Consider the following 24843-nt stretch of genomic DNA (forward strand, 5'->3'; position numbering starts at 1 on the left):
CATCCGGACTCCAAAACGAGGTAACAGGAGTTGTTAAAAGTCTGGGAGGGAGCCGAGGGAAACCTAAGTGACTTGACCGAAAACAGGCAACGCCAAGCTAGGATGAAGAACTTAACTAAGCAAACAAGTATAAAGAACAGTAAACTAACAGAGAACACGCACCTCAGTCGGTCTTTAAAACTCCAAACCCCAACTCCCCGAAAAGTTATTTGAGAGGTTATCTTCTCAAACTCAGCCGAAGGAACCGAAACCCTTCCAAGAGTCTTCTGGAGCATCACTGGCAGGAACAGAGTTCTTGAGGGGACTTTCAAGGACAATCATCGAGAAAGACTAAACATCCTAAAAAACGTGGGAAATAGAGACACACCAGAATCATCTATGGCTGGTCTATAGAGCAAAAACCAATCACCCTCCATCAAAAGGCTATTCCAAGCTTACGGTTGGTCAACACCAGATCCTGTAAAGAGTCCAGTCCTTCCAATCCACAGTCAACACTCCCTTTTGAAACAAGAAGGAAACCATTGTCTTCTCTTTTGAAAAGCTGAGGATCGAACGCTTCCTTTTAGAAAGCCACCTGGTAACATCAGGGAATCGAGAATATTTGACACTGTAAATGTGAAGAAACCAAGAAAGTCACAAATCATTTTGAACCACAATTCCCTGGTCAGCTCCTCAAAGGTGTGGCACAGGAGAGTGGAGCGGCACTCAGGGAACATATCTGTTGTCCCAGTGGGGGGTAGAAGAAAGAATATAAAGAAAGTCGAAAACATAAAAACCTCTGTAAAGGAATTACAAGTTTTGCTAAGAACACTAAAGAAAAATGGGGAACCAGCTAGGGAAGGGAGGCCTTCTCCTAGCCCCATGGGGATCCCGTAGAGACGTTTTGTTTTAGATCAGAAAAGTCTAACTTTTATTTTTTGACAACTAGACGTCTTTGGGACACTTTACATCCAGGAGAAGTCATTCTCCTGGGTCACGAGCAGAACTAGAACTTTATTCATTTTTGCTATAGTGATGGCGATCGCATAGGAGCCTTTTTGACAGGGGCAGTGCCTTTGTATTTGGACTTAAACTTCCTGACGAGCACCAGAGTTTCTTTAGTTTAGGCAGGGAAATCACACAGTTAAGGACAGATAGGTTTATCTGTCTTTTGAATAAGAGTTTATAGCAATCATCACAGCACAACTTGAACAGTCTCTACATTCCTTGTTGCCACAGTTCTTGTGCGCCTTGTCAGGAACATCAGCCTTGCTAGAACACTTCTCTGTCACAGTCGCCTTGGAGGAAGGAGCCCAAGTACTTGAAAGCAGACATAGCCCCGTTGTGGGTAACCTCAGGATTCCATCTGGTTTTAACCGCTGGCTGGGTATCCTCCAGTAAGCAAAGGATCAACAGGAATCCTCCCGGACATGGAGACCCCAGGAAAGAAGTCTCTGGGCTGGTGTGCCCTAGAGAAAAGAAAATCATTCACCTACTGCTGCTTTTTCACCTCTAGGAACTCTTGAAAATGTTGTGGGGTTGTCAAGTAATTCTCCTCCAAGCGCTGGCAACATCTAGGGAGCATGTGGAAGTGACCAACAAGGTGTCGCAGCAGTGGTCCCACTGATGTTTCGGTTCCAAGCAGAGTGAATGGGGACCTGTGGCATGGACTGGCTGCACAAAAACAAGACCATAAAGCCAGCCTTTCCTGGTATAGACAACTGGAACCCGAAGAGCCACTAGGGGGCTGGAGGAAGGCATAGTATTCTACGAACAGAAAAAGATTAAAAGGATGCAAGAATAAGAAAATGAAGCATTAAGGAGAGAAGCACCCAAGCTCTGCCCTGTGTGGCGCAGAGAAAAGGACTGGCGGGCGTGGCTCTGGTCGGCATCTCTGCATGCATGCACAAATGCACATATACTCTACCAATCAGATTTGATGGAATTCTTTGCTGTGCAGTAAATTGTTCCAGTCCCAACCCAATGGGTGGCAACCCACACAATTATAGAGAAATGGGATGGGACATAGGAGCATGAACATTACTTAGCGGAACGGGCGAGAAATGCCGAAATGTGGGCAAGACAAACTATAAAAACACAAGAAATTTAAACTGTGATAAAACCTGCGAATACAATAGTGACCGATAATAAACCCCACAACCATTCCACAACCTTTACTCAAACTGAATAATCTTTACCCTTGCTTTTAATAACTCCAGTAGTCACACAGGAAAGCACATATCAGATTAACACAAAAACATATGTCTGGGAAGTGGGATGGGGCTAAGGAGGAAGTGATGAAATAGGCATGGAAACGGAGAATACCCCAAATTTACGATGCAAAAACCTTATACTTCCTTTTAGGCATTACCTTTGAAGCAGAGGTTTCCTTTTCTGAAAAAAGGGATCCAGTGTGTGAGATACTGAGAGAATCAGGGACCAGTGTGCTTACTATGTACCCTGGGTGTGTTTTGTAATACATAGCTAGCTAAAAACTCAGTTGGTGGTATTTCAGATACAGAAACAAACACTGAATTTACCGATTGCCTGCTGGCCTCATCCTCTTCATCATCCCCTCTTTCCTCATCTCCCTCCAGCTTGGAGATATCATCTTCGCCGTATGCCTCAGACACCAAGCCTACTTTTTCTTCTGTGTAGGTTTCAGACACCAGGAATCCCTTCTCTTCTAGAACCACTAACAAAAAAAATAAAGAAACATTATAGGAGAATGGCAAAGACCGCCCCCTCCCCCCATCTCACATGATGTTCTCGCCAATTCATGCAACATGAGATCTGAAGGAATGGTTGCACTCTTGAGAGCAGCTCTGGCTAAAATTGGTCACATTTGCTGAAAACAGCAGTAGCAGCCAATCAGCTCCCACCCTCCCACACAGATGTCTTCTAAACAGAATCTCTCCGTTTCTCAGGCAGCACTTGCTGAGGGCCAATCTCATGGTCATTTCCCCTTCTCTGAAGCACATCTCAAACCATTAAAAAATAAATAAAAAGGTCCTTATGCATGGCCTTTCTTGCAACAGGCCTCAGACATTCATCATGCACATCAATGTGGAGGTTTCCTAGGTCTGTGTGGAATGTTTTCATCCATCTGTATACAAATAACAGTTATACAAAAATAACTGTCACACCAGCAAGACCTACAACTTCAATACATGCGATTGTCCCTTTTCCTAGTACTAGACACATGAATCCCTATCCGTGTGCTCAATTAGTTTGCTGGTGGCTCGTGCTTTGTTTCTACATTTAGACACTCACATTTTTCTTGTTTAATCATTCAAAAAAATGACCTTATGACTTTCACCCCATAGAGCAGATCACAGTGGCTCAGGGTGTGCAAATAGCAAATGAGGATGTGCAGATATAAGATTACAGTGGGACTAGGGAGGACAACGAGTGTTGACGAATACATAAAGTAAATCCTAGGGTTGTGGGACACATGATGGTAGGGAGTGTTGGGGTGTGATTGCGAAGGATATGCCAAAGGGTAGACAAGTGTGTGCAGAATGTAAGCAAACATAGCTGGAGTACACCGTACGGCTGGGGATGTGCAGAGCATGGATGATTAACAGTGGAGAGCGAGTAAACATACCTGTTAAAATGCAGGGATCGCCAGATACAAATGAAGCCCACAGGAGTGCATACTGGGAATGTACACTAGGACCAACAAACAATCATGTCACCAGATCCATGGAGTTAGCCTGTATATTGGGTAAGAGGTGTATAGCTATGACGTGGTAATCGGGTAGAGTTCCACAATTTGACACGATATAAATGTGCATGGAGAGGTGGTGGGACTCCTATTCAAAGCATGGAAGGCATTGGTTAACACGGTTCTTTAGCCCTCAGATGACAAACCGCCATGAACCACCTTGGGCGACGACAAGTCTTGTGCTAGCCCTTATAGAAAGTTTGTCAGCTATGAATCGGACTCCAGATTCCCCCCCCCCCCCCCCCCTTGCCGCATAGACCACGACCTGTCAGAGGTTTATTCCTTAACTGTAATAAGATGCAGTAGTGATTGAAACAGTATTAATATATAAAACACATTAGCACAATTGGTTGTTTTTTTGGATTTCCTCTCTTCATTCCCCAGCCCTTTTAATATTGATCATCTTCTCCTTGTTCTGTTTTTTCATGGTTTCGATTTATTGGCCTGTCATGCCACACTGTATGATGTTACATTTGCACAGCTATTTGTCATTCAACTGCTATAATTGACAAAATGCCCCAAACTTTTTTTTCTTTTTTTAAACAGTGGAGAGCTAGAGGCATGCAGGGATATGGTTTAGAAAATACCTTGCAGGCTAAGGCTCATTTTTCAGTATTGTCAGGTCATTCTCAGCCAGAGGGTCAGCACCTAGCAAACCGGGAGAAGAGGAAAGGTGGCTCCCAGGGAAGTTGAGGAACAGAATGGGGAGAATGGCTGTAGCACTGAGGAAGGGAGCAAAGGCGAGTAAGGGAAAAGGGTAGAGCAACTTACAGATGCCACTGATACACAAGGGAGCGGGAAAGTTTCATTATATCCCTTGGGCACAGATGGATAAAGCCAATCTACTGAAAACATTGCCTCCGCTTTCTGGGGTGTGGGAGTGGAGGGCAAGCAAATGGATATACGCCTTCGAGAAAAATACTGCAGGGGTTCCTTTAGCAATTGGTGACGTCAAAAGTTTGTTGGCGTCAGCAGTAGGTGATCAGGCTAACGGGGTGTGTGTGAAAGCAGGGTTCCCTGGAGTAACATTGGATCGTGACCGCCATGATGGAGCATCATTTAACACTGAAGGCTCAGGTGTGGGATGCACTGAGGAGCACATTCCCAGACACCCCCCGACTTACAATCAGTGATGCAGTGCACCATGGAGGAAGGCAAAGATGCGGCGGCTTACATTCTTCCGGGTGCAGGATTTGTGGAGGGCAGAGACGGGTACGGCTTGGGACCACCTCTCTTTTTTACTTCACAAGAGAGGCCTCCTAAAGGAAGTACAGAAGGCCATTTATAGAATTGCTGGGATAGAAGCCAAAGGCTGGCCAGAAATACAGAGCATCATAGTGCACCACCGTAGGAGGTTCAATGAAGGGGAAAAGAGCTAGCGCAGAAAAGGTTGGCAGACAAAGCCAAGCTCATACAAACAAAATTGGTGAAGGTTGCAGCAGTAGCTGCAGCCATCCCCACAGAATGGCACGAAGATGGGGAGGACGGGCCAATAGCAACACAGGCAAGAATGGCAGCAAATTGGGCAGCAAATGGCCAAGAGCAATGGGCTGGCGGGGAACAGTATAGAGGGCCACAATGCCAAGGAAGAGCTGGACGAGGAGGATGAGGTGGATACCGAGGACAAAAGAGGAGGATATGGGGGACAGGGGCCCAGGAGGAAGAGGACAAGGAGTGTGCTGGGCATGTGGTTGGTGGGGCATTTTGCAAGGGAATGTCATACCCATCCCATGGCACCTTATCAAAATGAAGAGCAATATGGCCACCCCCACCCAGGTAGCCCCTATGGCCTGCCAATGGGAGGATATAGACAAGAAGAGCAAATTGACCCCGGTACGCACACGAACACAGAGCACCACCGCAGGGTACACAGCAGTGACTACCACAACAGAATAACATAATACACGCATGCAGCAACCCATTTGTCACCACGGCAAATGGCGGACGGGCGCCATTTGGAGGAGTAGCCGTGGTGGGAGATAATGTTTTTAACCACCACTAGACGACAAGACATCCAGCATAGGACAGCCCACAGAGAGCACTTGCATGTCCAATCCTATCAACAACCCTAGGCCCAGATGAGGAACCACTGGTGGGGGCAGAGATAGGAAACAAGCAGTTCATCTTCATGGTTGACTCGGAAGCGGAAAAATCATGCCTAAAGAAGGCCTGTTTCCGCTATTGGACCAGAAATTAGAAACGCCGGGCTTCTCTGGGGCAGTGGTCGAGGTTCCATGATTTGGACGCAACGGTGGTGGGGGGGGGGGGTGTTAACAGTACGAGCACCCCTACTGTATTATGAAGGCTCGTCAATAAATTTGCTAGGGAGGGACCTCCTCAGCAAGCTCAATCTATTTTACAGAGAGGCAAAGTATGCTCAACACCAGGCATGTGTGCCATGAGAGCAATGTTACTGATAGACACAATAGCCAGTGAATTAACAATTCGTGGAGTGCCAGTAGACCCAGACATGTTTGTACACAGGATACAAGTATTGGCAAGAGTAGTCCCTGAAAACACACACCAGGAGTGGCGAGTAATGTCAGAATTTGCGTTTGCCCCGTGGCAGCCACTGAGGTGGCACCTGGGTCGATAATGTCCATAGATCTACATGGAGTACAAGTATCTGCAAAACAAACAGCAGTTGTGGGACTGGACGCACATGGGTGCGAGTGTCGGACAGTACTATGCATAGAGCCCAATATAGCACTACGTGACTTATCAGATGAGGAGCTGTTCACCGACAGTAACACTGACATTGTAATGGAAATGTGTATCCCATGCGCAATAATGATTCAACACAGACAAGTAGCAAACCCCCTCATGGCCATTGTCAGTACACCAGCAGCATTTTTCGAACAAACACAACAGGTACTATCCATACTGTGGACCACATGGACCCATGATGTGGGGCTCCTGCAGGAAGTTACCCCAGTAAAAAGGAAGTTCAAACCAGGAGCGATATTGCCCCGGGTAAAACAGTACAGTATCCTTTGTCAAGAGAAGCTGAAGAAGGGATAAAAAGAGACAATACATTCCCTCTTAGACCAAGAGATTATTGTGCCATTGCATTCACTGTGTAATACTTGGATTTATCCGATCAAAAAAGCAAATGGCGGGGCTCGGAGGATGATACAGGACTTAAGGCCTCTTAATGACATCATACAAAAGGAATTTCCACTTGTACCAAATCCTGCATCCCTTCTGTTTAGCATCCCAAAGTCAGCAACATGTTTCACAGTGGTAGACTTGAAAAAATCATTTTTCTCAGTACCGTTAGACCCAGAATCACGATATTTGACAGCATTTACCTTGAGGGTGAGGGGGGGGGGGGGGGGGAGTGTAGAGCTATGAACATTGTCGGGGACCCCAGGGGTATTGAGAGAGCCCAAGCATCTTTAACAGATACTACATGAAGATTTTGGGAACATTGAAACAAAGAGCACAATCATTCAGTACGTAGATCTACTAATTTGTGTAGAAAATGAGAAAGAGTGCAGATACGACTCAATAATACTCCTTACTTTACTGGCTCACAAGGGATACAAGGTAGAAAAACAAAAATTACAGTACTGCTTAACAGAAGTGCTGTACTTGAGACAATTGAGATCGAAAGATGGCAAAAGAATACTACCAGACAGAGCAGCTGCAGTGCGCGCGGCTAGTAAGCCCCACACAGTGAAAGAAAGGCAGACATTTCTTGCCATATGTAATTATTGCAGCGCATGGATACTGGATTACGCAGCATACACAAGGGCCTTTCTGCAAGCACTCAAAAAAGAACAGAGAAAACACTGCACTTGCATGGACCCCAGAAATGAGCACGGCCTTTGACACTTAAATTAATTTCATCTGCGCAAGTGCTAGCCACCCCCGATTATGACCGTAGGTTTTTCTTGTTCTCACATTGTGATGGAACACTTATGACAGCAGTACTAACACAGACAACGTCACTAGGGCATAAGCCCATAGCTTACTACAGCGCAACACTTGATGCAGTAATGCAAGGACACTTTGCGTGCAAACAGGATCTAGCAGCCACCGCGTTCGCCAAAAAAGAGCCACTATTGTAATGGGATGTTCAGTAACACTGTTTGTTGAGCACTCATGGTTTACCATTTCAAAGTCCACACTGACAAAGCAAAGCACAACAGCATATGAGATCATCCTATCCAGTTCAAACATACACATAGTACGGTGTAAAATAGTAAACGCAGCAACTTTCATCACAGAGGTATGCACATTAGAGGCTATGCAAAACCATGACTGTCACGTGCCAAGGGGAAGAGGACGACATGCCCAAAGCAAATCAAAATGCCCTACAAGAAGGGGAAGTGTATTTTGTAGATGGGTCAGCATCAATTTACCCAGAGAGAGGAGAAAAGTATGTAGGAGCAGCAGTGGTGTGGTGATGGAGAGTATGAAGTGATAGTGCAAAAAAGATTACCCATGCACTTTGCAACCCAGCAGAACTAGTGGCACTAATAGAAGCTTTACACACAGCAAAGGGTGTGCAGTAACGATCTATACCGATTCAGCCTACATGACTACAACAGTACACAGGGGATTGTCAAGGTGGTGAAGGAGAGGGTTCAGAAGGGCAGATGGGTCCGCGGTACAACATGAAGAGCTTTTAAAAGAACAAATAGAAGCATTGACAGACCCGACAATGCTGGCCTTGGTCAAATGCCATGCCCACACAAAAAACAGTGACGTCATCTCTTTGGGAAACGCGGCAGCTAAAGAAGCAGCGTACTTAGAATGCATAGAAAAAGAGTTCATAGTAAGAGCAAATGTGGAAGAGGGAAAAGAGGAGGGGTTCAATTAAATGCCAATATCGCAAATAATCCATTTACAAAAACGGGCCCCACTTGAAGAAAAACTAACCATGGACAAAAAGAGGGTGTACACAGTCGTCCACGGACTTTCTCTGGCACCAAAACTGTACTGGCAAAGTAGTAATGCCACTAGAATCATTAGAAATAGCACTTCAACAGTTGCACTTTCCCCACACACACTGCAAAAAAAACCACATGGCAGCAGGGATGCAGGAAAACTGGTTTGTACCAGGGTTACAGGAACATGTCAACATACAATTCAGGAATGACACAGAGAAACATTGCCCCGCCCCATTGGACCATTCCGTGAACTGCACATTGATTATGCAGAGATGGGAGAAAAGTGTAACGGAGCACGATATCCATTTGTGGTGGTCTGCCCCTTTTCACGCTGGGTGGAGGGAGGACAATACGCCCACCCGGATGAGAAATGTGCGGGATAATTCTTAGTGAGGGAAGCATTCCCCAATGGGGAATATGTGGCGTCATACGTTCTGACAACGAGACACATTTTGCAAATGACTTGTTTAAGACTGTGGCAAACCTATTGGGCATCAAACATAAAATCTGTTCTATTTATCACCTGCAAGCAAACGGATTTGTAGAAAAAATAAACAGCCTTCTTAAAAGGAGACTCTCAAAATTGTCTCACACCCTAAAAAAACAAAAGTGGGTGTAATGCTTGCCATTGGCGTTGTTTAAAATCAAGAACATAGCCTAGCAAAGACCACCACTTGTCCCCGCATGAAATAGTGAAAGGGAGACAGATGGATTCCCCAACATCACCCTGAGAAGAGCATCAGATACACACAGAACAGCCACAGTATTGGGTGAAGAGTTTCAGGAATATTTGAGAATGTTGACTAAAGCAGCAAGGAGCATAGCAAAACAAATAGCTCCACCCTTTGCACAGGAAAATGAAACTGACAGTGACAGCAGCAGCACGCAGCCCCAATGCACAACTGATGCCTGGAGAGATGGTATATGTGCACAGTAATGTAAGAGGATGCAATGCTCCATGATTTCATGGCCCTTATGAAGTGATATATTGCACACCCACAGCCGTGAAAGTAAAGAGACTGAAATATTGGATTCATTTATCAGACGTACGAAAGGCACATGACAGTGTAATAACAGAGGAGGGACAGCATATTGAGGAAGGAACACCACAGAGGTAAAATGACGTGGTAACAAAGAAAAATAATGGTACTGTACGAATGAAATGCTAAAATACATTTTAAAAAAATGAATCCATGTATGACAAGTGAAATGTTATAGATGAGAAATAGAGAGCAAATACAAAAAGATATGTTGTTTTGACGGGCTTCAGTGTACATATGAATGTGGTAGAAGTAACATAACCTTTGTCTCGCTCCTCTTCACATTTCCTTATTTAAAAATTACCGTCCAACTCGAACACCAGATTCCTTGCAAAACTGCATACTCCCAAATACCGCTCCATCCGTTCCATCCGTTCCATCCGTTCCATCCGTTCCATATAAACGCTATTGTCGAATCCAACAACCTCCTTGACCCCGCACAATCAGGCTTCAGACCACGACATGGAACTGAAAACACTCTGGCCTCAATCTGGGACGATCTTAAGATCACCGCTGATGCTGCTGTATGCGCTGCACTAATTCTCCTAGAACTCTCTGCCGCTGTTGACACAATTAACCACTCAATCCTTCTTGACCGCCTCTACTCCCTAGGAATCCGTGGAACCGCTCTCAAATGGATTGCCTCCTTCCTCAACAACAGGAAACAAATAACCCTCCTCTCCGCTTTTGCCTCGGCCGCTCGCCCAGTTAATATCGGAGTACCGCAAGGCGCATGTGTATCGCCCAGTTAATACCGGAGTACTGCAAGGCGCATGTCTATCAGCCATCCTATTCAACCTCTATATGTCCACTCTCCCTGCAATCATCCGCCCGCACAATAGCATGTGCTACAACTACGCCGATTATACAAAAATCATCCTGAAACTCCTCAACTCAGACCCCAACCCTCAGCCTGACCTCGCGGCCTGCCTCCTTGATATCAACCGCTGGATGACTACAAACCACCTCCTCCTAAACCCCACTAAAACCGAAATCATGGTGTGCGGCAACACCAAACTTCTTCCCAGTCCATTACCTTGGACCCCATCCATGTGCCAACCACCCACCCCCTCTGCCACAGTAAAAAACCTTGGATGCACTATGGACTCGGACCATACCCTCTCTCGTCAAATCAACAACATATCTAAGTCTTGTCATTACCACCTCAAATTTCTTTTAGGCGCATTCTTCCCTACCTCTCCTTCCCGAACAGACTTGCCGCTGTCATGTCCATTGTAATCTCAAGACTGGACTATGCCAACTCTGTCTACCTTGGAGTCCCGGCATACCACCTTGCACAAAACGCTGCTGCCAAAATGCTACTAGCGCTGGGTCCAAGAGACCACACCTCTCCAGCCCTCAGAAACCTCCACTAGTTCCCAGTTGGACGAAGGGCAACTCACCGTGCAGTGCACATGACTGGCCTTCTATACCTGCAAGACAAACTAAAACTTTACTTCCCACCCGGCACCCCAAGATCAAGCTCCGCCCTCCTTTTAGTGATCCCAACCACCAACTGGATGGGAGGATCCTCTTTCTCAGCTCTGGCCCCTACTCTGTGGAACTCGCTTCCACCTCACACCCATGACTATTTGTCATTCGGCAAATGACAAAAAACATGGCTCTTCCCAAAACACCAATGAGCACCTAAAGATATGTTGGAACCCCCCCAATGACATAACTCACAATGAGACTGTCTACCTGGTGTTCAAAGACCTCCGATCATACCCAGAGGATAGGATGGAATGGAAGGAACGGATAGAGTGGACGAAACAGAATGAGTGGAATGAGTGGACGAAACAGAATGAGTGGAATGAGTGGAATGAGTGGACGAAACAGAATGAGTGGAATGAGTGGAATGAGTGGACGAAACAGAATGAGTGGACTGAGTGGACTGAGTGGACTGAGTGGACTGAGTGGACTGAGTGGACTGAGTGGACTGAGTGGACTGAGTGGAATGAGTGGAATGAGTGGAATGAGTGGAATGAGTGGAATGAGTGGACGAAACAGGATGATTGGACTGAGTGGACGAAACAGGATGATTGGAATGAGTGGAATGAGTGGACGAAACGGAATGAGTGGAATGAGTGGAGGAAACCGGGGGGAGTGGACGAGTAGAGGAAACCGGGGGGAGTGGGGGGGAGTGGACGAGTAGAGGAAACCGGGGTGAGTGGGGGGAGTGGACGAGTAGAGGAAACCGGGGGAGTGGACAAATAGAGGAAACCCGGGGGGAGTGGACAAATAGAGGAAACCCGGGGGGAGTGGACAAATAGAGGAAACCCGGGGGGAGTGGACAAATAGAGGAAACCCGGGGGGAGTGGACAAATAGAGGAAACCCGGGGGGAGTGGACAAATAGAGGAAACCGGGGGGAGTGGACAAATAGAGGAAACCGGGGGGAGTGGACAAATAGAGGAAACCGGGGGGAGTGGACAAATAGAGGAAACCGGGGGGAGTGGACAAATAGAGGAAACCGGGGGGAGTGGACAAATAGAGGAAACCGGGGGGAGTGGACAAATAGAGGAAACCCGGGGGAGTGGACAAATAGAGGAAACCCGGGGGAGTGGACAAATAGAGGAAACCCGGGTGTGTGGGGGGAGGGAGTGGATAAGGGAGGAAACGGGGGGGGGGGGGGGGAGTAGATGGAGTGGGACGAGTGGACAGAACAGATGGAATAGATTGAATAAACGAACTGGAATAAATGGAGTAGATGAATTGGACATAATGAATGATTGAATAGAATGGACGAATTGGACAGAATAGATGAATCAACAGAATGGATGAATTAATATGATGGATGGAATAGATAGATGGAATGGAAGGAATTATAAGGAGTGGATGGAATGGATAGTGTTGATGGAATAGATGGATTGAATAACGTGGATGGAATAGATGAAACGGATAGAGTGAATGAAATTGATGAATGGAGTAGAGGGAACTGAAGAATGGATGAAATAGATTGAATGGTAGAGTGGATGGAATAGAGGATATTGATCAAATGGATGGAATAGATAGAATAAACGAAGTAGAAGGAATAGATGGGAGTGGGCAGAATGGAATGAGCGGAATTCAATGGAATTCACCCCACACGCATCACTGTACCATTGTGCACCCTATCCTCCTGTTTCCCATGCTGTTGCTATGTATCTGTACCACTGTGCTCCCTGTCCCCCTATTCCCCATGATGATGCTATATATCGGTATCCCCTATATGGAATACATTACTCACCGTAATCGTATTTCTGGTGCTTGCATCTGCTTAGATTCACATGCTATGCATAGGGCGATATGTAGTGGAAGCTGCGGAGCATTACAGTTGTTGTTTTCGAAATTCAAAAAGGAACGTCGACAGGGCGTGCCAGTAATATCCCTAGTGTGACGTCTGCTGTACCCATGATCCCTGACATGTAGAGGTCCGATTATTTTTCTTCTGACATGGGGTAACATGAGTGTTATATGAGTACAGTTGTATCTAAGCAGATATATGTAGAAGCACATATAACATCTATGCACCTTCTCTCAGGGGAGGAAAGGTGGGTGCATGTAAATCTAAGCAGATGCAAGCACCAGAAATACGATTACGGTGAGTAATGTATTCCTTCTGATGCTTGTGTAATCTGCTTAGATCACATGCTATGCATAAATTAGCCAACAGTGTTATGAGAAGGTGGTGGGTTGTGAGTAGTAGAGACAAATAGAGGTTTAAGAACCGCTTGTCACACCTGTGTATCTGTCTTAGAATGTGTATCAATTCAGTAGTGCTGAGTGAAGGTGTGAACTGAGCTCCATGTAGCTGCTTTGCAAATTCTGTCCAAGGGGACGTTTGCAATAAAAGCTAAAGTAGCCCCAGTGCCCCGTGTGGAGTGGGCTCTTGGTGTAGAAGGCAGCCTCTTGTTTGATAATGAATAGCATAATTGTATACATTTGACTATCCATTTGGAGATGGCTCTCTTGGAAACGCGCTCTCCTTGTCTGCCTGTAGCCATGGAGACAAACAGTTGATTAGTCTTCCTAAGCGGTTGGGTTTTATCTACATAGTAGAGAACCGCCCTCCTCACATCTAGTGTTTGGAGTTTGACCTCGTCTGAGCTAGTTGGCTTCTGAAAGAAGGCCGGAAACTCGACCGATTGGTTTATGTGGAACTTGGAAATGAATTTAGGGGAGAACCTAGGGCGAGTCTGTAAAACTAATTTGTCTTTATGGATGATAAAGAAAGGGTCCTGCACTAAAGGCTTGGAGTTTGTGGACTCATATTATGGAAGTAATAGCCACTAAGAAGGCAGTTTTATAGGTAATACGTTTAAAAGTAGCTTTATGCAAAGGCTTGAAGGGAGGGCCCATGAGTTTTGCTAGCACTACATGGAGATCCCAGCCTGGCGGAGGATTAGAGATTGGAGAGTGTAGTCTTTTCCCTCCCTCCATGAATGCTTTAATGACTGGCACTTTCCACCATGAAACTTTACCTTGAGAGGTGGTGCAGGCAGATAAAGCTGCTAGGTAGACAATTAAAGAAGTAAAGACCAACCCTGAATCCAACAGTGGAGCATGTCAGAATGTGTGATAGAGTACACTATTGGGTTGATCTGTTTAGATTGCCAACAAATGACAAATCTCTTCCACTTGAGGGTATGCAGTGTCTGTTTTTGGTTTCTGTGCTTCCTTTAGGATATCCATACACCGCTGTGGAAGATTGAGGTGTCCGAACTCTATGACTTCAGGAGCCATGCTGCCAAGTTCAAAGAGTGAGGTTGTGGGTGAATCGTTGTGCCCCCGTGTTGAGTCAACAGGTTTACCTGGTACGGGAGCTTGATGGGATCGCACATCGCCAGCTTGTGCAGATGTGGATACCCCGGTTGCCTCACCCACAGAGGAGCAACTAGGGTGGGTGTCATCTGATAACTGTGTAACTTGTTCACTATTCTGCCGATTAATGGAGTCTCGGGGTGCGGTGGGCAAGCGAATTTCCCTGACCAGCTTATCCATAGGGTGTTCCCCTTAGAGTGGTTGGGGGAACATGGACGCAAAGTCTGGGCATTGCTTGTTTTCTTTTGTCGCAAACAAGTCTAGAGAGCTAGCTGCCACTCGTGTTCTTCTGGCAGAGGTTCTCTGCTGAGAGAGTCCGCTAGAGTGTTGAGTACTCTTGGAACATGTTGAGAGGACAGGGACATCCCTTGTTTGAGTGCCCACCTCCATATTCTCTGAGCTAGTTTGGACAGATTTGGAGAGCGTGTACCTTCCTTTTTGTTGACATAGAACATTGCGGTGGTGCTGTCTGTCAGGACTTGTACCGACTGGTTTGTTAGGTGGGTCTCGAAAGCTTGCAGTGCTTTGAAGATCGCCAATAACTCTAGTAGGTTGATGCAATTCTGTGCAGTAACTTGTGACCACAGGCCATGTACTGTGTGGTGAAGTTAGTGGGCCCCCCACCCGGAAAGTGACGCGTCTGTTGCGACGACCGCTAGCGCTTCCGGTTCATGGAAGGGTTTCCCCTTGAGCAGATTTTCACTTGACCACAAGCGTAGGTTTTGAACCAGTGTAGGCAAAACAACCACTAAATCGTCCCAGTGACCACTTGGCCGAGACCATTGTTTTGTCAACCATTCCTGCATTGGTCACAGGCGCGCATTGGAGACCAGGTAAATGCACGATGCCATCATGCCTAGCAGACGCATAGCTTTGCGAACGCTTATCCGGAGACCGGCTTGATACTAGGGTATTTGCCGAAGTAAGTTTTGTAATCTTTCCATGGATGGGAAGGCCAAGCCTGTCGTCGTATCGAACACAGCTTCTAGGAACTGTTTTGATGTGTTTGGTACCAGACTTGACTTTTTTACGTTTATTGAGAAGCCCGATTGGAAAAGAAGTTCTATGGTTCATTGCGTGTTTATTTTGTAAAGATGGTAGGAATCTCCCGTGATCAGCCAGTCGTCCAGGTAGGGGTACACTGGTATTGCTTCCCTGCAAAGGTGCGCCGCCAGTACCTTAGTGAATACCCTTGGAGCTGAAGCTATCCCAAAGGGCAGCACTTAGAACTGGTAGTGCTGGTCTGCTACTTTGAATCGCAAGAATCTTCTGTGCGCTGGGAACATTGAAATATGAAAATAAGCATCTTTCATGTCCAATGTTGCCATGTAATCCCCCCGTTTTAGCAGAGGGATTACTTCTTGTAGCGTTGTCATGCAGAATTTTTGAGGCTTGACAAAATTGTTCGCAAGGTGCAGGTCTAATACCGGGCGCATGGTTAGATCTTTCTTTTTAACAAGGAAGTATGTTGAATAAATAGCCTTGTTTACCTGGTTGTATGGCACGATTTTGATGGCGTCCTTGAGGAGCAGAGCTTCGACTTCCTCCACCAAGAGAAGTTGTTCCCCTCTTGACGGTCTTTTCTGTTGCGGGGGGAGGTTTAATGGGATTCCCTGGAGTTCTATGCAGTAACCTCCCACTAGCGTAGATAACACCCACTTGTCTGATGTTATCCCCTCCCGTGCGTGGGTGAAGTGAGAACTTCGTCCCCCGACTGGGGAGGCATAGGAGGGGAATAGTAACGGAGCGTCTTGCTTGGAGGATGTTCCTCCACTTCTGGTGGAGAAACTTCTACCTTTTCCGCGACCTCTGCGCTGGCCTTTGGGATAATCCTGGGAAGCTTGTTGGCAGTTATATGAGGAACCCTGGCTTTGACTATAGCCTGTGCCTCGGTGTATTTTGTCCACGAAAACACCAAAAATGATTGCCTCCTCTTTGGTTAGTTTGTCTGTTGGTTAGTTGGCCAAGGGATTGGAGTGTTTCATATTCGTCCTTGGCGGACTTCAGCGCATCCTCAACTGCCTTTCCAAACGAAACATCAGGCTCAACAAGCATGTTGAGCAGGGTAGCCTGTGTTTCTAAATTTGAATCCAGCCTGCCTAAGCCAGGCATGTCGTTTCAGGATGGTGGCCTCAACAAGAACGCGTCCAGCGTTATCTGCTGCGTCGAAATAGTTTTTGAGTAAAACACTTGCCATTGCTCTATCTTCAGCAGCCACAAGGGAGAGCTTAGATTTGAGTGGTTCCGGTGCAGATTCTGCAAAGGCCATAGCTTCATCCCGCTTAGTACAGTCATAGCTTGCTAGCAAGGTGGAGTTATTAGCAATTTGTGCATGGTAAGCCGCCGAAGATGCTATTTTTCTCACCATTGTATATCGTTTTTTACTCTCCTTGTCCGGAAGAGCTTCGGAGGAGGCTAAAGGGGTACCCGCTCTTTTCCAGGTAGTGGAAACCACAAAAGAGTCTGGTTTAAGTTGCCCCCTTATATACAAAAGGGTCTGAAGGTGCTGGGCGGAAAAGCCGATTCTAGGGTTCACCGCCCTAGTTTGATTAGGCATTACTAGAGAAGGTTAAATCCTTTGTACCCACTTGAGTAAGGGAAAAAAACCGAGTTGGCAGCTTTTTTGTCCCCCCCCCCAAAGAGGTTTTCTGCAAAATCCTCATCTTGCTGGACTTCCTGAGTCTCAATACCAAAATGTTCAGCAGCCCTGAGAAGTATGTCGTTAAACAAGGGCTGGCTGTCCACTGGGGAATCGGGTAAGGGAGGGTCTTGCAGGACTGGAGAGTCCATGGAAAAGACTACTGACTCGGTGTCCTTCACTGACTTTGTTAACCCCAACGTCTTAATCATAATAGGTATCTTCGTCTAGGTACTCATCAGCTCCTACGTCTAGGTCGAGGTCGAAAAGGCCAGTGGAGATGCATGGTACCTTGTGGACTGGTTCTTCATCCAGTTCCAATTGGAGGTGGGGGGGCCAGGGGGGGTTGAGATCTCTTTCCTGACTGGTGTGTACTCAAACTGGACTGAGAGGCCACAGGTGTAGCCTTAGAGCTTGACGCCTGGGTAGTGGGAGGCGTGTTTATTAGGCTTTCCAGAACCTGGGGATGTTTTTCGGAAATTATTTTGATGAAGTACATACGCCCCATAACCCTTTCTATATCCTGGGTAGACCAGGTTGCTGAACTGGGAATAATCCCCATAGAGGCAGGCGTAGAGTGGGTAGGTAGGCTACTGTAGAACTCCTCTACCTCTTCCTCCTCTATAGTAGGATCGGGCTGATGTGGGATGTCGTGAGTAGGAATACTCTCAGGTTCCCTTGGGGTAGCTTTGGCAGGGGTGTGGGGGACTCTTCCCTAGGCTTGTCCCTTTTATCCTGTCTATGTTCCCATCTCTATGAGATGAATCCTTACATGTATGTTTAGCCCTATGATCTGAGCTCTTAGAAGCTGACCTTTTAGAGCTAGAGACTGTAGTAGGGGCCTTGCAGACATGTTTTTCCACAGGACGGGACAATATCGACTCCCTTGGCTTTTCCCTGTGTGTGGGTCGAGTTTCGACTATAGGAACGGCTGGCGCGTCGTCTTTCGACGTCGCAAGGCCGGTAGAGGGAGTTTTATGTCCGACGTCTTTTGTCTTTGTGGGCTTGTCATGAGGCAGCCGCTCGGGGGGGCCCAGAGGACTGTGAATCCGAAGATTTGCCCTTAGACGTCGGCTCTCAGCGTGTGATAATCACATCGCTGCGGGATATGTGTTTGGTGTGGGGGAGTGTGGTGCTTTTGCCGCTGGGCGTCATCCCCCAACAGGACCGTCGGCCTGTCTGCTAGGGTCGGGGGCTAGCACTGGGGGGGAACACGGAGGTTCCCAGTCACCCTCGCCGTCCGAGAGGACAGCGTTGCTGCCGCCGCTGGATGCTCCTTCGACGTCCATTGTGGCCTCGGCCTGCATGGCATGATGGGCCCAATGTTTGGTCCTTCTATCCTTGAGGGTCTTGGGTCGAAGCAGTTACAGGCCCGACAATGAGCCTCGTTGTGGTCCCGATTCAAGCAAAGGTTACACACCTTGTGCTTGTCGACCCACGTGTATTTTTTTATTGCAGGACGGGCAGAATTTAAATGGCGTACGTTCCATATTGGGGGTAGGCAGCCGGGTGCGACAGGGAAGGGGTGGGACAATACATGTTGTTATGACCACCCCCCACTCTCCCAACTGTAAGGCCTAGGCCCGGTGGGCTTTCCGAGGCTGGATGTTTCGACGGTCAGTTCTGTCCTTTCTTGAAGTCTTATCAACGCCATGCCTTGACGCGACAAAAGGACAGAAAGATAAACTAATATTAAACTTTTTATAATTCAATTGCATAAGCCGACAATGCACTCGTATGCTTATATGCGACCGCTGACAATGGTGGAAAAAACAATCCGAGGGACCGCGGCACATGAGGGATCATGGTACAGCGGACATCACACTAGGGATAGTATTACTGGCACGCCAGATCGACATCTCTTTTTGAATTTCAAAAACAACAACTGTAATACTCCGCAGCTTCCACTAGATGTCGGCCTATGCATAGCATGTGATCTAAGCAGATTACACAAGCATCAGAAATGATATATATATATATATATATATATATATATATATATATCCCCCCTAAATATACCCGCATCGCCCCTGACTCCAATGTCAGTCTGTCGCTATATTCCCACCATCCTGTTCACGTGCCTGGTCTCGGGCGCTCTAAAGATAACCACCACATCACTACTCTTACTCTCTACTATACACTCTACTATACACCATCACTCAACTAGAACACAGCTATACCCCTTCGGCCTAGCTGTCCACATACAAATAGGACCTCAACATCTCATTACCCTAATAAAACGCAGCTAGCTGACAACATTCCGGCATGGATGCACATACGCGTCCTTCAGGCCTAACGCAGTCAGAGCCCAGTCTGGATATCTACCCACCGGACAGCACACATCCAACTGACATCTCCAGCACCACACCTAAACGCTAGGACGCAGCTACCATCCGGCAATGACACCAGCTGCAAACATATCTGATGCACCCTACGACACCATCTCTCTCCACTGACCAGAACTACGGTTCCCAAGGGTGTTCAACCTACCAGCGCTTTGAGGTCATACCAATGATCTATAAAGCGCTATATAAATGCCAAACAACATAATTCCGTTGTCCATTTCAACTAAAATTGTGTCGAGTTTAGAGAATATATGTTCAAATATGAAAAGAAATTGTAAATTGGATTCTATTTAACACGTCTATTTAACAACAATGTAACATACAATTTCAGCCCATATTTGTGGTGGGGCGGTCTCATCCTGGTTGGTGCCTTCCTCTTGCATCTTACTTTATCTTTTTGCACTCCTTCCCCACTGGAGAAGGTGAGAAGAGATGTTACGTTTTCAGAATAGGAAGATTTTTTTTTACATTTAAAAAAAAAAAAAAAAATTATTATACATATATCCAGCTAAGGATTTGTACATATACAACCACAACATACATGAATCAACATTTAAATGCAGATCCATCCCAGCACACAAATTAAAAGTAGTGTACTGAGAATTCCCTTAAAATGTCAATAACGTAGCCATAAATTATCATTATAAAATGGGATTGGCATCATGCCCTTCAAATAAACATTTCCACATAGGGATAAGGCGGCCAGGGGTTTGCCCAAAAAACTACTGGTGCACCAAATTCTCCAGCTAAAAATTGGTTATAAGAGATTGTTAGAAAGAAACGGCCTGTCAGATCAGTTACAAAAGTATTGCATTGGTTTTGGATGTAGGATGAAACGCGCACTGCCTCAGGCTTTAGATTGTACAAGCCAAAGATTTTCTCTATTGCAAGTCAAATTATAATCACAGATACAGTTCTGTTTTTTAGCATGAGAAGGTTTAATCGTTAGGTGAACAGCTGACATGTGTTTTCGACCGCATGGGCTGTCCTCAAGGCTGTATACTACATATATGTGGTCATACAAAAACATTCACAGTTGACAAAGGATAGATTTGAATAAAAGAAAATGTTTTGGCAAATTGACACAGTGGCAGTTGGTACAATTAAGAGTCAAAATTGAGCATAGGTAGTGTGAAACCAAACAAAATTCAAATAATACAAACACAAAGATAAAGGTCACCCCATATAAAATATATTAATAGAATGATTGTGACATACCACAGTACAGGAATTTAGGTCAGAGTTTACGGAAGGCACACATGAAAGAAAAATAAAGCGTGAACAAATGAAATAGCAATCAAATGTTAGGAAAACTGTCTATGACATAGATGTCTTTAAAATAGTGAAGAAGGCATTTCATTTGCCCCAAAAAAACAAAAAACACCTGGTAGACACATGGACTGTTGCTATGTTGTGAACAGGTGGTTCTATGCAGGGAAATTGGCGTTAAGACTAGACACTTGGAAATGGTTGAACTGAAAACCAGGTCCAAGTTCACCCCACATCTGGGAACAGAAAATGTTATAGATACTTTCTATCCAGCTCTAATCAAAGACATACATACCCTTTTGGACAAACCACAATATCTCAAGAAGAGAAAAACCAAAACCAATGTAGATCCTCGTGAATTCAAAGCTTTAGATAATTTAGCAAATGATACCACCATTACCATCAAAGAAGCCGATCAGGAGGAAACATTGTTATCCTCAACACCCATGATTATATCACGATGGGAACTAATCATCAAGCCACTCCGGGCTGTTAACAGCAACTTAACAGCAACCCTACCAGAAAAATCATACAACACCTACATGTTCTAATTCAAGAACGGTTTTCTCTAGGATATCTAACGAATGAGGAAAAAAACTCTCAAAGAACCGACCATGCCCACCCTGTATTTAACCAAAAATTAATAAACATTTTGACACACTTCCTGAAGTCAGGCCCATAATGAGCAGCCTGGGTTGGCCCACTGAAGTAATCTCGCAGTACCTTGACACACTCCTCAAACCATTTGTAATGAAAATGAACAGATACCTGAGGGATCGCACCTAGGGGCTCCAACATCTTAAAAGCATTTAATGGCAACCTGATTATCTTCTAGCGACTCTTGACGTCACGGGCCTGTACACCAACATTGACCACGAATATTATCAAGGCAGTCGAGTGCACTTTCCGGAACTCATGTGCCTCATACTACAATCATATTGAAATGCTCAAGTGTTCTTTAAGATTTGCTCTGACCAATAATACTTGCATCTTTCATGGTACTTGCTAAACTGAAGGGGTTGCCATGAGGGCCAGATTTGCACCCTCCTTGGCAAATCTCTTCATGGCACATTACGAGGAGACACATACTTAACAATTCAAACCATGTAGGCAAACTAATCTCCTGGAAATGTTACATTGATGATGTTTTGATTATTTGGCAGGGATCTCAAACCTTGTTTGATAATTTTGTGACATTCACCAATGACAACACTGTTGGTATTACTCTAACTGGACATTCAAGCAGTACCAAAATTACTTTTCTGGATCTTGATATTTTCATTGCAAATGTCAAACTGGAAACAAAAACATTTAGAAAATCCACAGAAATGAACTCCGTCTTACATGCCAAGAGTTGCTACCAGCAAGCCACAATCAATAACATACCGGGGGGAGAGTTTTACAGGACAAGAAGAAACTGTAGCAAAAACACTGACTTTGCAAATGCATGCATGACACCGATAACGTTTTAGGCAAAGGGGTCATCTCCCCAAGACCATTAAGAAAGCTGCTGGCAAATACCTGCAGACTCAGCAATAGACTTGCTCGAACCTCGAGCCAAAAGCCCTAAAAAGGACAACGTTGTAGCCATCATCACCCAGTTCTCAAAGGACTCTCCCACCCTTTTCAAACTAGTTTCCAAGCACTGGCATCTCCTACACTTGGACACAGACCTTCTCCCATACTTATCTGACAAGCCTAAGTTTATCTTTACCAGAGCCAACACCCTAAAGAACAAACTAAGTCCATCCTTTTTCAATCCAAATGTCAACCAACCACAATATGTAACTACCCGGCTGCAACCACCCGTGGGTTTTCATAAATGTGGTAAGCGCAATACCTGCAGGTTTGCTTACAAGAACTGTCAAGAATGTATTGATGACACAGGAACACTCGTTAAAATTAACTTCACAAACTGCAAAACCAAGTTTGTGGTCTACGCCCTTATTTGAGTTTGTGGGAAACTATAAATAGGCAGCACCATCAGGGAACTACGGGTGCGAATAAGGGAACATCTGGCAAGTCTCAACAAAACTGACCCTAGATTACCCCTTGCAATGTACTGGCAACTTGAGCACCAATTGGCTGATAAAGCAGATTTAAGATTCATAGGACTCATGCAGGCAAAAAAGGGTAAGCTTGGTGGGGATCTCTTGTTGAAACTTCCACAAACGGAATCCAGTCACATCAGTTATCTGCAATCTACTGTAAATGGTCTAAACACAGACCATGAAATGCTTGTTTTCCTGTGATGCAATGTCTAATCATGGTCTGTCGCTATGATACATTTTGAACCAGTTTTCTTATTAGCATGTCTTCTTCCCATTATGTATCAAGAAGAAAAATGTATAACAGACTTATGAGTTTTTGGGTAATGGCACCCTCCAACCTTATTAATTCACTTTGAATGACCTTGGAATATATCTTCACATTATGATATTGCAGAGGGTGGGCATGAGGTTTCCCAAATTTATGAACTGCTGATGTCCAGGGTGGGAAAGGAAGTGACCCAGCTAAGGCGAGAGAGGCGGCAGGGGAATTCATGAATGACGGGTTGTGGGAGAGGGTTCAGGGGTACCATAAAAAGGTGGCCAGGAATGCGAGGCTGCAACAAATCCAGCTATATGTAACCCACAGAGCGTATGTGACCCCCCAGAGGATTGCCCGATTCAAGAACGCAGGAATACAAACTTGTCCTAAATGTGGGGAAGTGAACACAGGGAAGATGCATATGTTTTGGGCATGCCCGGAAATTAGAAAATTCTGGGGAAAAGTAGCCCACCGACTAACTGAGAAAGGGATCACGCTAGACGTGGAATCTGTTTTGGCATGCATGGGAGGGGTTTTCCTAGAACGCGTACACGGAAACACGTGAGCAAACTTTAGGACTTGGCGTACATACTCGCCAAGCGCAGAATTGCTATGGGTTGGAAAGCATGTAACAGACCAAGGCAGAGGTCTGGTGGTACGATCTCCAGAAATGGGCAGAGGCGAAAATGGCAATATGGAATGAAGCGGCCAATAGGGGAGGGGAGAATGTGCAAGTGGGATTGCCGATGGCCTGGAGGCACTTCGTAGCCACCCTGTCTGGATCCACCAAGGCCTGTCCAAGTGAACATGATACCTCCGGGAATGCAGAAGGGGAGGTACCCCTAAGGGATACAACGGAAGAGGGCGAAGTGGTGTAGGCTCAAGTTAGGGGGGAAGGTAGTGGGGAAGCAGTGTATAATTTTTTCTGATATCGTATGGGACGTTTAAAGCTGTATAACATGCACTGCCGGGTTTGTGTTGTTTGAATGCGTTTAAAAATTAATTTAAAAAAAATTGTTCCAAAAAAATAAATAAAAATAAAGATATCTTCACATGTTTCTCTCCTATTATGTACTGTGCAAAACCATGGAAATATTCTCCTTTTTCCCCTTTTTCCATACTCATTGTGCTGGGCTAACGGCACCCTCTCACCTTAGTCACTCACTGCGAGTGACTAAGGACTATGTTTCCGGAATTTCATTACACATAAGAATCTGTGTGTAAAGTCACCTCATTTGCCTCAGGATCATTACCTACTGCAATATCTTTCGGGAACGGGCGTAATGGACACATTTTTTAACCAACATTTACAATTTACTCTAAGACGTCCTTTATCCGACTCCATCGCCTGGAGTGGACCGCCTCTATGCACCATCTTCACCCAGTCACAACTCTAAATTTGCTTACATTTATGCCTGCACGCTACAAAACTCTGTTCACCAGATATTTCTTCATCTATGCTCAGTTTTGGCACCACACATACTGAAGAGACACATTCTAAACATGTATATTGGAAGCCATATAATCAGGGAAGTTTGTTTACAGATCTCTACATTGTGAATTTAACTTAACTCTAGATGGCAGTTGTTGTGGGTGGATTCATTTTCACACATACTTAAGACACGTATTCTAAACATGTAAATTGGAAGCCATATATTTAAGGAAACTTGTTTCCAGACCTTGCATCCATAATTTAATTTGAATTCACCCGCAACAACGGTGCCATATCTAGTGATTCCGTTGTGCCGTTTTTTGTTCACCTATGACGCCACGCACACTCCTGCGTGTGATGTCATCACATTACTGTGTCACATTTCCACGGCCTTCTCCATTTCA

General features: G+C 45.5%; 1 protein-coding gene across 2 annotated transcripts in view; it reads right to left on the reverse strand.

Moving 5' to 3' along the window:
* Positions 1–24843, reverse strand: part of SAP30BP (SAP30 binding protein) — a 574361-nt gene that overhangs the window by 493793 nt on the left and 55725 nt on the right. For both annotated transcript variants that reach the window (XM_069654762.1, XM_069654761.1), the window contains exon 2: positions 2520–2674. In XM_069654762.1, the coding sequence (XP_069510863.1) occupies positions 2520–2674 (155 nt within the window). The remainder of the gene's footprint in view (positions 1–2519; positions 2675–24843) is intronic.

Source organism: Ambystoma mexicanum, chromosome 3q (assembly GCF_040938575.1).
Source record: "Ambystoma mexicanum isolate Mex_15411 chromosome 3q, UKY_AmexF1_1, whole genome shotgun sequence".
Taxonomy (NCBI): domain Eukaryota; kingdom Metazoa; phylum Chordata; class Amphibia; order Caudata; family Ambystomatidae; genus Ambystoma; species Ambystoma mexicanum.